Source organism: Cnephaeus nilssonii (genome assembly GCF_951640355.1).
Source record: "Cnephaeus nilssonii genome assembly, chromosome: 1".
Lineage (NCBI taxonomy): Eukaryota > Metazoa > Chordata > Mammalia > Chiroptera > Vespertilionidae > Cnephaeus > Cnephaeus nilssonii.
Window position 1 is genome coordinate 7,887,146 of NC_137072.1, and position 14,751 is coordinate 7,901,896.

Here is a 14,751-nt window from a genome sequence, read left to right on the forward strand (position 1 = left end):
TACTGCCCCCCTGCTGGCCTGGTTACCCCCAACTGCTCCCCTCACCAGCCTGGTTGCCCCCAATGCCCTCCCACCAGCCTGGTCACCCCAACTGTCCCCCCTGCTGGCCTGGTCACCCCACATGCCTGCTGTTCAGTCGTTTGGTCGTCCTTCACTAACTCCCTTGCTGGCCTGGTCGCCCCACACAGCCTACTGTTTGGTCATCCTCCTGATCGTTTAGTAGTGACAGCCCCTGGCTTTTTATATATTAGGATTACATTTATTATATATTATATTATATTATATTATATTATATTATATTATATTATATTATACTATACTAGAGGCCTGATGCACGAAAATTTCTGCAAGAGTAGGCCTCCCTTCCCCTGGCTGCCAGCACTGGCTTCTCTCCGGCACCCAGGACCTGGGCTGGCTTCCTCCGGGCTATTCACAGGCCCCTGGCTTCCCCTGAGCCATCTGCAGGCACCTGGGACCCAGCTGGCTTCCCTCCGACCCCAGCTTCATCAGGAAGGATGTCCAGAATGACATCCAGTCTAATTAGCATATTACCCTTTTATTATTACACTACAGGCCCGGTGCACAAAATTCATGCACGGGTGGGGGGGGGGTGGCGGTGTCCCTCAGCCCAGCCTGCACCCTCTCCAATCTGGGACCCCTCGAGGGATTTCAGGCGACCGGGCTGATCAAGGGAAGGCACCAGCCCCATCACCCCGCTGCTGCAGCCACTGCCAGTCACCACAACCACCAAGGTGTTTTCATCAACACGGACTCTAGTCCCTTCACCAAGAAAAAAAGACAACTTTCTTTAGGCATTTTCAAGATGTGTCTTTCATAGGATATGACATTTCTTTCTTTTTGTTTTATCCTCACCTGAGGATATGTTTCCATTGATTTTTAGAGAGTGTGGAAGAGAGAGGGAGAGACACAGAGAAACATCAATGTGAGAGGGACACTTTGATTGGTTGCCTCCTGCATGAGCCCTGACCTGGGCCCCGGCCAGGGAGGAGCCTGTAACCTAGGTACATGCCCTTGATAAGAATCGAACCCAGACCCTGCGGTCAGCAGGCTGAGGCTCTGTCCACTGAGCCAAACCGGCTAGGGCAGGATATGACATTTCTTAGCCCCTCCAGCAGCGGACCTTTGTTTTTTCCTCCAGGAGTGTGGTGGAAAAGCCCTAGATCACCTTCTTGGATTCATATTACACAAGTTACCAAGAACACTGCAATTGGCAGTGTACAGGGAGCTTAGCCAATAAGCAGTCAGAAAAGGTGTTTATGCTCAAACTGGTTTGGCTCAGTGGATAGACCGTGGGCCTGCAGACTGAAGGATCCCAGGTTTGATTCCTGTTAAGGGCATGTACCTTGGTTGGAGGCACATCCCCAGTGGGGAGTGTGCAGGAGGCAGCTAATTGATGTTTCTCATTGATATTTCTGACAGTCTATCCCTCTCCCCTCTTCTCTGTAAAAAAAATCAATAAAATATATATATTTTTAAAAAGGTATTTCCTCTGCAGCTTATGCAATGCCTGCGTTGTGTCCAGTGGGCTAGGGGCGTGTCCCTGCCACCCAGTGGTGGCCGCCATTCCCCCCATCGAGGGCGCTGGGCTGGGGGCATGGATGAGAACCGCCGCTTGGTGTTGGAGCTCCTGCAAGCCGCTGGGGCGGGGCGGGAACATCCCCGTCGCCCAACGTCCCCGAGACCAGCAGCCAGCCCCACCATGGGCGCCAGGCTGGGGGGCATGCAGGGTCCCCTGGGGCGCATGCAGCGGTGGCCGCCAGGATCTCCGCACACCCCAGAGGCCAGCAACCAGGCCCCCATCATGGGCGCCCGGCTGGGGGCGTGAACCCAAACCGCCGCTTGGTGCTGGAGCATTCGCAAGCAGCTGGGGGCCTGCACCCATAGGCTCGGAGTGGCCAGGGAGCTTTCTGGGACCCCTGCCGCTCAGGGCCTAAGCACGGGTCTGCAGGCTAGGAGCGGCCTGGGTCTGGAGGATGTTCCCAGGACCCAGGCCGCTCAGCGTCTGCATATGCAAATTAACCGCCATCTTTGTTGGGTTAATTTGCATACTCGCTCTGATTGGCTGGTGGGTGTAGCGGAGTGATGGTTAATTTGCATGTTTCTCTTTTATTAGATAGGATTATATTATATTATTATATTATATTATGCTAGAGGCCCAAAGCACGAAATTCATGCAAGAGTAGGCCTTCCTTCCTCCAACTGCCGGCACCAGCTTCCCTCTTGCACCTGGGACCTGGGCTTCCCTCGCAGCTCCAGCCTCGTCCAGAAGGTTGTCTGGAAGGACCTCTGGTCTAATTAGCATATTACACTTTTATTATTATAGATTATATTATGTTTAGTGTTACAATGATAGATTTTTGCACCAACTGCATGATTATGACCAAAATTTTCTTTCCTTTATTTCCTATTACATGCACAGCTGTAATTGCTCCAAATCTAGAATCTTGAGGAAAATTTTTGTTCAACTCTCTTCTGGTCCTTTATATGTTATCCGTGGCTTAATCAAATCACTCCTTTGTCAGAAACAGAGAGTTTCTTTATATTTCCACCACAAGATTTCTATTCCAACTTTGAGGTGGATCTTTTTAATCTGTTCTATGGATGACCTTAGAAGTGTAAGGACCCCTTCATACTCATCTGGTTTTAAAAGATAGTAAATCAGCAGAGTGATAAGAGAAACTTCTCTGTTAATAGTTAAGCTCTGGCCTTCTCCAGGATACATCTGGGGATGTACCACCTTCAAAAATAATCTTGCAGCAGATCTATACTCTCACTCATATTTTTAAGTTTTCAGAAGACATTAAGCTATTCCTAAGTACTGAAATGCCAAACCATTGCAGATAAACTGAACAATTCAGAATTCAATGTGACTGGACAGAAATGGGGCAGATGAATTTTGATTGAAAGCAAGTGCAGTAATGAGTTCAGAGAAAAACACTTCATCATACTTATAAAACTAAAGGTTCTGAGCTGTCAGCTAACCTCAAAATGGAAATCATTCAAGCTTAGCCCCATAAACTAATGCTCTCCAACAACTAACAAGAAAAACACTGAATAAAAATAATTATTGAGCACTATGTGCCAGGTGCTGAGCTATGTATTTTATGTGTATTACTTTATATAAAACTGCCAGCAACCTCTTGCTCTTTTCATTTTATGGGATAAGGGAAACATCAAGGTCACACTGACATCAGCAATTCAAGCCCAAGGCAGTCTGTGGTCAAAGCGCAGGCTTGCACCTACTGTGTTACACTGTCCTGCACTGAACATCTTCTATGCTCCAACAAATCAGCATTGAGCTTGTTCCTGAAATAGTGTCAGAATTATAACAAGAGTTCAAGGGAGACATGCAAAATAAGAATAAATCTAGGGCAGGCCTACTAAATTTACCAAGGCTATAGCATATAAGCATAGCCTTTTAAAAATGATTATGTGTTCGAGATACAAACTGTAGAGAACATAAGCGGTTCATGAAATCCTGGAAGTCTAGAACTACAGAGTAGCATGCCTGTCTTAAAAGTAGAAACTATGAGAGAAAACATTCTTTATCACAGAGGAAAAACTCAGAAATTTGCTGTTTTTAAGCTGAAGATAGAATTTCAAGCAAAGCCTTTGTCTCAGTTTTCTGCCTCTCTCCTTTTCTCAGTTTTTCAGATACTCCTCACTGGCAGCCACATTATGTCTGAGACCTTAGCCCCATCATCTGGTAACAAATTATCTTGCCTTCCTTTCATGCATATCCATACATGAAGCCTCTTGTGAGACCCTCCTTTTTTATTTGGAGGTAGCTGGATTTGCTACCTCCAGGCATTATTCTTTGGGTATTTTGTTGTTTCCTCAAGTCTTATGTCTCTTGTTGACGTCCCTCAGTCCATGCAACGGGGATTTGATGTGCTTCCTTATTTATATTATTAGCAGATGCCTTTCTCATTGTCCTTTTTCTTTCTCCCCAAAGCCCTGTTGAGGGAAAGTCCTATTTCCCAAAACCTTTGTCTCCTACTTACCAGTGTCTGGGTTCTGCTGCCTCAGAGCAATTGCCCTGCCCGTTGCCCACCTGCATCCTAGAAATGAGCAGCACCTGGAATTCCCTAGTGCCTTGGTCGGCAAACTGCAGCTCGCGGCAAACTGCGGCTCTCGAGCCACATGCGGCTCTTTGGCCCCTTGAGTGTGGCTCTTCCACAAAATACCACAGCCTGGGCGAGTCTATTTTGAATAAGTGGCGTTAGAAGAAGTTTAAGTTTAAAAAATTTGGATCTCAAAAGAAATCTCAATCGTTGTACTGTTGATATTTGGCTCTGTTGACTAATGAGTTTGCCGACCACTGCGCTATGCTCTGTTTCTCTGATTGGAAATTATGTCTCTTTATCCTCTGAAATAGCCAGTTCTGTGTGGTCCTGCTTAGACTTCTAAGCTTGCATGCTGGAAGCTATTACTAAGTAGTAGGAAATAAAACTAGGTGACAGGCATTTGGCTAGAGAAAATTTACCATGACAGGAGATTGTGTACCCAACAGGAATGGCTCCATTTAGAGTTTAATCAAACCTTATTATAATCTTGGTAAGCTTTAAAGAGATCTGGTCCATTGGGCAGAGGTTAAGAGAGTAATAGTTTGGCGTCTCAGGTGCATGTCTGAGCCATAGAATAATGGAGCTTGCCTTAACAGATTTTGGAAATATTAGAAGCAGATTTATCCTCAGGATAAAAGAGGTATGCCAGGGGTCCAGATGTGTAGCCAGCTAAGCATTCAGGGTGGGTCATATGTAGTCCCAGCAAGCTGTGATGTGAGCTAGAAATCTAGGACCAAGAATAGAGTGAGCAAAGGAAGTATGTGGCAACCATCAGGGTGTACAATTCCCGAGACATCTCTTGTGTACCACTGATGATTTTTACATTCTTGTTTGGTTTTATAAACTGGAAAGCCAGTAGTGTGTATGGGAGTCAGTGTGATTTAAAGGGCCATCAGGGAACAGGTAGTAGCCATAAGTAATATATAAGACCTGGTATTGCTTTATGGAAAGAGGTTAGATTGGAAAGAAAGGACAGATTTGCCACATATATTCTGATTTTGCCTACTCAGTTTTATCTCCAGAGTTACTGTCTTACCACTTTGGGGGAATCTTGTGCCAGCCGTGATTCCCTCCATGATATTATCTCTCGCATGCTACCTAGGCTGGCACATCATGCTCATATACAGATAGAAATTTAAAGTGAAACTATAGTCAATATGACTATCACAGATTATTAAGGTAATTATGGCTGTCAGAGGAAAGCCCCTAAATTTTCACATTCCTAGTGTAAAATGTTCATTGCTGCTCTCATCAGAGACAGAAGAATACTCTTGAGTGGACCCTGACAGTAATGGAATGCAGAGTTCCTTTGGGTTCCAAGCGATATCCATATTCCCTGTACAAAATCCAAGACGCTGGTGATCCTTACAGTTATTTACACTGCTCCTGTGGGAAATTGCTCTAATTGGGCTGCACAGAATGTCCTGGGTCTGATTTCATTACAGCGTTTGGACCTGCTTTCTAGAGCTCCTCCCCTTCTCTCTACGAAATTCTCTCTGGCTCTCCTTAAGCCTTAGCTCAGGCTCACCACCTGGAGGCCCTCAATAGCTAGTGCTAAGGTGTGGCTGTATATATAATGGTTTTTGGTCAGGATAGCCTTACAAATGTTGAATTTCAAGGCAAACTAAATAAAACAAAAACATTTGGTAGACTGAACTGGCCAATTGTTTCTGTAAGTAATCTACCCAGTATTTTTATAGGAAGAAAAAAAAATAGATATTAAATGCAGTGAGATTTTTATTCTTACTGCCATATAACCCAATTAACGATTGCATGAAAACGTTGCCTTCTGTGCCCGGGACTTTATTTATATAGCAATTATAGTGTCAATATATGTAGTGGTGCATGTGTTGACCAACATATCCTAGATTGTGTGCTTCCTAAAAGAAGGGATTCTATCCTATATATGTCTTTCAATGTTTAATATCTAGGCTAAGGTCTGATCCAGAGTGGATACACCTGGCTGTTTTACCACTGAAATAAATTGTAAAATGACTGGGTTGTCTAAATTCTATACAGCTCTAAACAGCTCACTCAGGAACTGCTGAGGGCATCATGGGTGTGTGGTCTTTTCCACGACAGGGATGTGCATTCCATGGAAAAGGAAGGCCCTGCATTCCTAAAGCTTATGTCCTAATGTTGAAGGTTAAGGAAAGCAGTCACCATTATGGACTCTCATTTAGTCTGGGTTCCTTTGTCAAAGTAATACATTGCTTTTTTAAATAATAAAATACTTTAATTTAGAGTCCTGAAGTCACTGAAACACACACACATACTCTTAATTCCATAAATAAGAATGAAAAAAAAAAAAAAAAGACAGGACACACATGGAGGTGAAGTGTTATTTCAGAACATGAGCAGCTAAAAGCTGGACGTAAGGGCCTGGTGGACAAGATACATTCTGAGCTGTGAGCTGAGAGCCAAGTTGCAGTTGACTGCCCCTGGAAGCTGCTGTGCTGCAGTATTCAGGGATGATCTGCTTTTAAAAGACAGATTTCCAGAAACATGACAATCCCCCCCGCCCCCCCCCCCCCCCCACCACAGGTGGCTAATGAGTGAGCTTCGCTCATTCCCCTTCAGAAAAGCCACACGTTGGGTTTTGCTCCTGGAATGACACTTAATTCCATCTACTTGAGAGTGGCATTTCATAAAGAAGGTTTCGGGTTCTCAACACCATGCGCCGTGTCCTTTGGGACCCTCACCATTCTTCCTTCCTTTTATCTTGTAAGCGCAGAGGGTACGCACCCGATCGTACCCAATAACAATGATATGCCTAAGTGAGGAACCTCAGCGGGAACAGTGGGGGCTGTTCCTTTTCTGGTGCCCGGAGTCCCCCCCCCCCCCCCCCCGGCAAAGGTAGTAGGAGGAGCGGGACCTGCAGCGTTATGTCAATATGGAAGCAGATAAATGAATATGATACGCCAGATTTTCCATAGCAACTACTTTAGTAACACACGTATCAATACACGTTTCCAGCTGTTTTAACCACCTCCCTACCCAGTTCTGTCTGAATTAGTCAAGAATAGGGTATATTCAACAAAGTGGATTGCGCACAGGTAGCACTAATTACGGTGGCCACTGAAACAAATCACAAACCACTCCTCTCTTTCCAGTTTATCCCTATTAATTTTTGGTGAAGTATTTCTACATTAGTTCCTTTTAAAATTAAAGATGCGTTACATTTCCTAGTCCCTTCTCCTCTGCCCCAAGGAGACGCTTTTTCACAAAAGAGCAAAGATTTTCCAAGCAGTTAACTTTAGCAGGAGACAGTGCATATTAAACGAAGCTCAGCATTCCCCGTTTTTCTGCCCTGGAGCCTTCAATGCGGTGATGACCGTATTTTCATTTAAAAAGGACTGAAATGGGAAAGAAACCAAGCCGCTACCTAGTGCCGTGGCCTGTTCTGCTCTCTCGCCAAGCAGAACGGGTCCCGGCAGACCGTGGGCGGCGGGGCGGCGGCAGCGCGCCCCGTGATCGCCCGGGCCGGGTGGTCGCTGGCCCCCCGCGGGCAAACGCCGACAGCGGCTTCGGGAACCGGCCCGGGCGGCCGCCGCCGCGAGGCTCGCGGAGAGGCGGGGCGGGCCCGGCGGGGGCGGTGGAGGCCGGACGCCGCCGGCCCGCGGAGCCTCTCGGCGCGGTCCGCGCGGAGGGGCGCCCGGCGGACACCGGGAGGCCGGGCGAAGGGGGAGCCGCGCCGCGGGGACGGCGACCGAGCCGCGCGCCCGGGCTTTGACGTCGCCCGGCTGCGGCGAGCAGCTCGCGCTCTCGGCACGTAGCGCACAACGTGACCGCACACAGCCTTCCCCGCGGCGCCCGCGGCCCGTCCGCCGGCTCCCGGCGTCACCCGCCTCCTCCTCCTCTTCGCCTCCGAGGCGCGCGGCGCCGCGTCCGCCCAGGGATCCCGGCCGGCGTCCAGCCCGGGGCGCCCCGCCGCCCGGCCCGGGAGCCTCTGCCGCAGCCGGGGCCCGAGCGGCGGCCGCCAAGCCGGGTGTCCTCCCGGGCGCCGCTCCCGCGCTCACCCCCGGACGCCAGCGCTCCGTGGGCCCGGGCGGGGAAGCCCTTCTGCGGCTTCCTCCTCTGAACTCCCGCGGGTCCCACCGCCCCCACCCCTCCACCTGGCGGGGGCGGCGCGGCAGCGGAGAGGACGCGCGCGGGGCGGGCGAGCGCGCGTGGACGTGTGTGCGGCTCCGGTGTCTGCCTCTCCCGCTCGCAAGTGGCGGCGGCTGGACCCCGCTAGCGGCTCCCGGGATCGGCGCTGCCGGCGGAGGCCCCTCTTCGCGGGCGGGTCCTGAAGGCTGTTTTGGAGATCGGCGGCGGCGGCTGGTGCCCAGGAGAGCTCCAGACGCACACTCTGCTCCTGTCGCTCCCTCTCTTCCTCTCCCTCCTCCTCTCCTCTCTTCCCCACCCCTGCCCCCCCAGTCCCACTCCTCCTCCTCCTCTCCGCCCCCCCCTCCTCCTCCTCCTCTTCCTCCTCCTCCTCCTCCTCCTCTTCCTCTCCCAGCTCAGCGATGCGAGCCTGTATCGTGTAAGCGGATTGGCGTTGCAATGGCAACTGATGGAATGGGGGAAGGCAAGACAGCAGGGCCGGGGGCTCCGGACTGCGGGCGGGCGGGCCGCTGCCGCTGCTTGATGCTCCTCCGGGGACCTTCGCGAGTTACTTGGTGAAGACGGACCCCGGCGAGGCACCCTCTGCTCGGCGCCCCGAGTCAGAAGCCACTTCCTGTTCCCTGGCTGCCCGCGCCCGGCTCCCGGCGCTCCGCACCGGCCCCCGGCCCCCAGCCCGCGCCCGCCGCCCGCCCGCCCAGCGCGCCGCCGCCGCTGCGGAGCCCGAGCCCGCTCCCCGGGAGAGCACTTCGCCTCCCCGCTCCCCTTCGCTGCACGCCCCCCGCTCCTCCCCGGCGTCTGCGATTTTCCCAGGCGCCCCGTGAGAGCGAGGCGTGCCTGGGAGCGTGTGCCAGGCTGCCGTGCGGCGGGAGTGTGTGCTCCTGTGTCGGTGCGTGCATGAGTGCGGGGTGTGTGGGGCCGCCGCGCTCCGCTCTCGGCCGCCGCCGGGGAAGGACAGACGGACGGCGCTGCCCGGGGCGGCCGGCTCGCGGGCACGTCGGCGCCGCCCGGGAGCGAAGGGAGCGCACTCGCCGGGCCGCCGGCCTCCGGAAGGTCCCGCCGCTTCCCCCCCGGGCTGGACATGTCCATGTTCACGTGAAGATGGATTTGGTGTACGGGCTCGTGTGGCTGCTGACAGTCCTCCTGGAGGGGATCTCTGGCCAAGGAGTGTACGGTGAGTGGAATCGCGGCGTTATCGTGACCTTGTGATTCTTAGGCGAGATGGGCTGGTGAGCGAAAATGCACGACTCGCGCGTCCCGGCCCCCCCCCCCCCCCCCGGCGTGGCATTTGATTCACACTCCGTCACGTTACCGGAGCGGCGAGCGGGCGGCGAGCGGGCGGCGAGCGCTGCGGATTGGGCTGCGAGCCGCGGCCACGGCGCCTGGGCTCCGGCTCCGAGCCGGTTCCGAGCCGAGTGGAGCCGGCAGCGTCGCACTCCCGTGAACCAGGGGCTGTGCGCCCGGTTTATCCCCGCTGGGGACCCGAGCTCCAGCAGCCTTTGATTTCATAACGATTTGACCTCGTTTGCCGCCTAGGCAGTGCCGCGATTACCCCCAAATGGAGGCTTCGAATGTGACCCCAGTGAGCGCCCCATTCCTTTCTGCTCCCCTTCTCCTCCCCACGTGTGTGTGTGTGTGTGTGTGTGTGTGTGTGTGTGAGAGAGAGAGAGAGAGAGAGAGAGAGAGAGAGAGAGATTGAGAACATGCCTATAAGACTTGATTTTCCAGCTTAGGAAGTGGGGTGACAGTTGAGTTGCATTATGCACCAGCCATTGCCTGGAGCACTGACTTGGGGAGGAGGAAATAGCAGGCAAGATTCTAGGTGCCAGACACAATTAAGGGACATGTTTGTGTGAATGGATGAGCAAATGCATGAATGAATGGACCTCCAAGTCCGCGCGTCTGGGCTCCCGGGCAGGACACCAGTTCACTGCAACTAGAACACCGTCTCAGTTCTCTGAAACACCCAGGTCTGGGCGGATAAGGACTGGGGAGAAGGGCGAGCTTGTTCATGGGGAGGTTTTTAAGTCCTCAAGAGCCAATCCAGGTTCCTTTGCCTGTCAGCAGTTGGCACCCTTGGCTTTCAGGACAGAAAGATACACTCACACACAGCCTCTCGCTCTGGCTGAAGTGGTCATCTCCTGGGACAAGCAGGCAGTGCCACAAAGGAAATATAACTTTTGTGATCTCCAGGTGTGTGTGGGGGGAGGAGGTTGGGAGAACAGCCCCTGAGGGACGCAGGCCAAATCTCACCCACAGTTCCCCTCCAGCCAATATCCAGAGGCTGTGTGCTGGAAGTCCAGCCCAGTGCCCACTGTCTCACTCGGGGGTTTGGATTCTAGCACTGCAGTGCTAGGTCACTGGCTGCCCCCGCTAAGGGCATAAGTGTTTGTGGAAATGTCAGACCTTTCCCTGCAGACCCTAGACCTGACTGAGGACTGCGGAGTGGCTGTGGGTACAAGGGGATGTTGGGTCCTCAAACTCTGAGAAACCACTGCGTGTGCCATGGGTAGGTGTTTGGGAAAGTATGAGGGAGATCAGACCTTTCCCATCTTCATTGTGTACTGCCCAGGGCTGAGCAGTGCTGGGAGGTGGCCGGAACCGCCCTCCCCAACTCTAAGCCTCTTAATTTCCCCTCTCTTTCCACTCCCTCTTTCCCACGTGGAAGAGAGCCTGCTTGATGGTGATGATGGTGGTGGTGGTGGTGGTGTGTGTATGTGTGAGAGAGATGCTGCGACTACAGGCACATCTTACCTCTTGGCTTATGGTAGGAGGTGTGGCCTCCAGCACAGCAGCAGTTCATTTAGTGCTCTTTGCCTGCAGCCACACTCTGGTGTCTGGAGCAGCTGAGTGTCCAGGATTCTAGGGATGGAGGAATGCTGGAGTTAGAGCCTTCTCAGGAAGCTGTTCCTCAGTGTGGGAGAGTTTGAATTCCTTTTATACCACGTCCAAGTCTTTATTTCTCTTTCATTGGTTCGGATCATCCCAACAAAAGGAGTTTTTATTTTTTAATTGTGTGTGTGTGTGTGTGTGTGTGTGTGTGTGTGTAGGGAATAGTGAGTGAGAAAGATTGGGGCCGGCAGGGGGTGGGATGGGGGGCGAGTAGTATGGCTGGAAATGTCTGGATTAGAAAGACATAGTTCCAATTTCCTGTTACTTTTTGTAATTCAGATTATTTGTCCTGGAAAGTCTCATGTTGGGTAGAGGAAAAGGGTAAGATATAGGAATGGAGACAATAAGAAAATTGCATTAGAGGAATCTTATGCCCATGTTGCTTAACAATAAGGAAGGAGGTAGTTCTGCTGCTGAACTGGTCCTTGTGATGGGGATCGGTGGTGTTTTTTGGTTTGTTTTATTTTAATATTGATGTGGTTATTAGTAACTTAGCTAAGAATAGAATCAGCTTTGTGTGAAAGGTAATCAGCATCCCTGGTTATAAATGTCACAGCTATGAGGTGGGCAAAAAATATACTTATTATAACTTTTCAAATATGTCTTACATAGCACAGAAATTAGGTTCTCAAAGTGGAAACCCCCAAACTTCAGCACCATCCTCACCTGGGAAATCTCAGTGTCCTGGACTTTCTAAGTCAGAAATGCAGAGGGCGTGACCCGGCAGTCTGTGTTTTTTACTCAGGTCATGATTCTGATGCCTGCTGAAATCTGAGAACCACAGGGTATACTTCAAATTTCATTGCTCTGACTTTGTAAACCATGACCTTTCTTAGCCTAAAATAGTTTTATTTTTATTTGTAGAAGGATTTATGGGGAAAAGAACACTTTATTTTTATTTAGCTATAAAACATTGATAAGTTGTAAAAGAGATAGACATAAGAGTTAGTGTAAGATTATGAAGTGTGTTTTGAACATTTTACATGAAGAGAATTGGAAATTTTATATATATATATATATATATATATATATATATACACACACATATATATATACATATGTGTATATATATAATATATACATATATAATATTTGAAGTGGAACAATTATAAATGGAGACTTCAAAGACCGAATGGGAACTCTGCTAACATAGAAGTCTATATCCCTTTATTTGCCTATATTTCCAGATGTAAAACCATTCATACTGCACACAAGTTAGTATTCTTTATTAATACTATTTTCTTAGCTAGGTTCAAGAGGAACTAAAAATTGTGTTATAGGTAACTCAGGAAATCACTTCATTGCAGCCTAATATTATTTACATGATTTAGACATACGTCATTGTAACCTTTCTTTTTTGAAGTAGCTAGTCAACCGCTTCACTCTTCTACTTCTTGGCTGGAAAACTGAGTATGAAATTCAGATTTCTTTTTGTAATTGAGAAAATTTGTTTTAATGTATGGATTATGTTGTTTTGAGTTACTATAATCTCCTTCCTGTTGTGCTTAATCAGCTTGGCACCCGTGTGCAGTACTTAAGTGTAAAAGTTTCTGCTATAGACCTAGGAACTAATTGCCTTTTATCTTGGGATATTGCTCAGCAAACTAACTCCATAATTGCTGAGATTTGTGTATGTGTGGGAATTGAGTAAGGGAGATTATCCTTTCATTTATATCTGCCTGTCTACCCTCCGTCAGTAGTTCTAATGTCATTAAAATATTTTAAAAATGAAATTTTCCCTTTATGTCCCTTACATATTTCATATCAGAGATGGCATTACAGTAATATAAATTATTTGAAAACACTTCTGAAAGAATGACCGTGAAAAAAATTATTCATAATAGAGCAGCATCAAAAAATAAAAAATGTATACTTCCTTAGACAACTATGTCACCTATTTTGATGGATAATATACATTTGGAGATATCTATATTTGTGAAGTTTTAAAATCAATTTTGTTCTTGAATTTTAAAAAGTTATTTGTATTCACACTTTTTCCTCAAAATACTCTTGGAATTTTAAAATTTTATCTTAAATTTATTTTTACTCAATTAAGCATCACTGAAAACCAAAAGTCAGTAGATGAACATCAGCTGGTATCCATTTGTGGCATTATTAATTTTGTTGCACTCCCATCCCATAAGGTTTCGGGTAACTGATTAAACATAGCATCAAGGATCACAATGTACTATCAAACCCCAGATAATGTGTGTACTTATGTAAACACTGGGAGCTGAGTGATCCAAAGCATTTTCCTAGTTTGGGGAATTTTATTTGTAAGTCATTCTGCGATAGTAAATTGTTTGGGCTGTTTAACTGTGTTTTCTAGAGATACTGTTGATAATGACAATATTGAGATTCATATCTCCTGTAAACTTCTCAGTTGTCTTGTTAAAACAGGAAAAATTGCCCCATTGCAACAAACTATATTTTTACATTTGGCCCATCATAACCTTAGTTTCCAAGGAGGCTAATAAAAATATTATAACTGTATTAACACAGGACAAATCCCGACTGCAAATGAAAAAAAAAATACAGTTCATGTCTGAATAATTTTGTTTTTTTTTAAAAAAATCCTCACCAGAGGATATATTTATTAATTTTAGAGAGAAAGGAAGCGTGGTGGGAGAGAGAAGAGAGAGAAAGAGGAAAGAAAGAAACATCGATCGGTTGCCTTCTGTTTGCTCCCCGACCAGGCATTGGACCCACAATGTAGGTATGTGTGCTGACTGGGACTCAAACCCTCTACCTTTTGGTGTATGGGATGATGCTCCAACCAACTGAGCCACCCGGCCAGGACAAATATCTTAATAGTTTTCATGGGAGCCAAATCAACGTATGATGTGGTGTCTTGAAATAGTTAATGCACTCTCCCTAAATAACTTCCAGGATGCACTGGAAGCAATAAATAAATTTATCAAACACTTGTGTATGACAAATTAGCAAGCTATATTCACTCAGTTCAAGTTATATCAATATCATACAACTGGCACCCAGGCAGTAGCTGGTTAGAAAAAGGCTTAGTGGAATTGAGAACCAGAGATAAGTTGGAAAAAGGAAGTATCTGAAAGATATTTCAGACTGTCAGTTGATTGAATGTAGATGGACAGATTGACCTAAAAAGATAAGAATACTCTGGAAGGTCAGTTGAATATTACATCAGTCTCAGGATGTTGCCATCCTCACAGCAAAGGTATCCCAAGTGCACTGAGTTGTGATTTTTGCCCAGGTTGAGTTTGGAGAGACCCTGTGGTCAGATATTGCTTTTGATTGAATACATATTTAGGGTGTCAGCCTGTGGAAGGAGAGGAGGAGATGACTTTAATAAATGTTGCTGGAAAAAAAATTGATCTGAATGTTGATCAAATACAATCAGTTCTAATCTTCTCTCTTCCCACTCCTCATCCAACTGTCCCTGCATGTACATGCTCCCTCCCCCCCCCCCCACACACACAAACACACAAACTCTTATGTCATTGCCACCTTAGCTACCATCACAAGGAACAGTGGCAGGCCTTTGTATCTTGGGATTCTTTTTATCCATTCATGGTTGTCCTTGCTGGTCATATGACTGAGAATTCACATGCCAACTGGGAAGATTATTTTATACATTATTACTTGCTCATGTCTTGTATGTCTTACATGGGAAAGCTATTAGGTATTTTAT

At 48.0% G+C, this 14,751-nt stretch overlaps 1 protein-coding gene across 2 annotated transcripts in view; it reads left to right on the plus strand.

The window, feature by feature from the left end:
• The first annotated feature begins 8,680 nt into the window (after nucleotides 1–8,680).
• MDGA2 (MAM domain containing glycosylphosphatidylinositol anchor 2) overlaps nucleotides 8,681–14,751 on the plus strand; it is a 981,798-nt gene continuing 975,727 nt past the window's right edge. For both annotated transcript variants that reach the window (XM_079779348.1, XM_079779347.1), the window contains exon 1: nucleotides 8,681–9,366. In XM_079779348.1, the coding sequence (XP_079635474.1) occupies nucleotides 9,090–9,366 (277 nt within the window). In that variant the 5' untranslated portion in view covers nucleotides 8,681–9,089. The remainder of the gene's footprint in view (nucleotides 9,367–14,751) is intronic.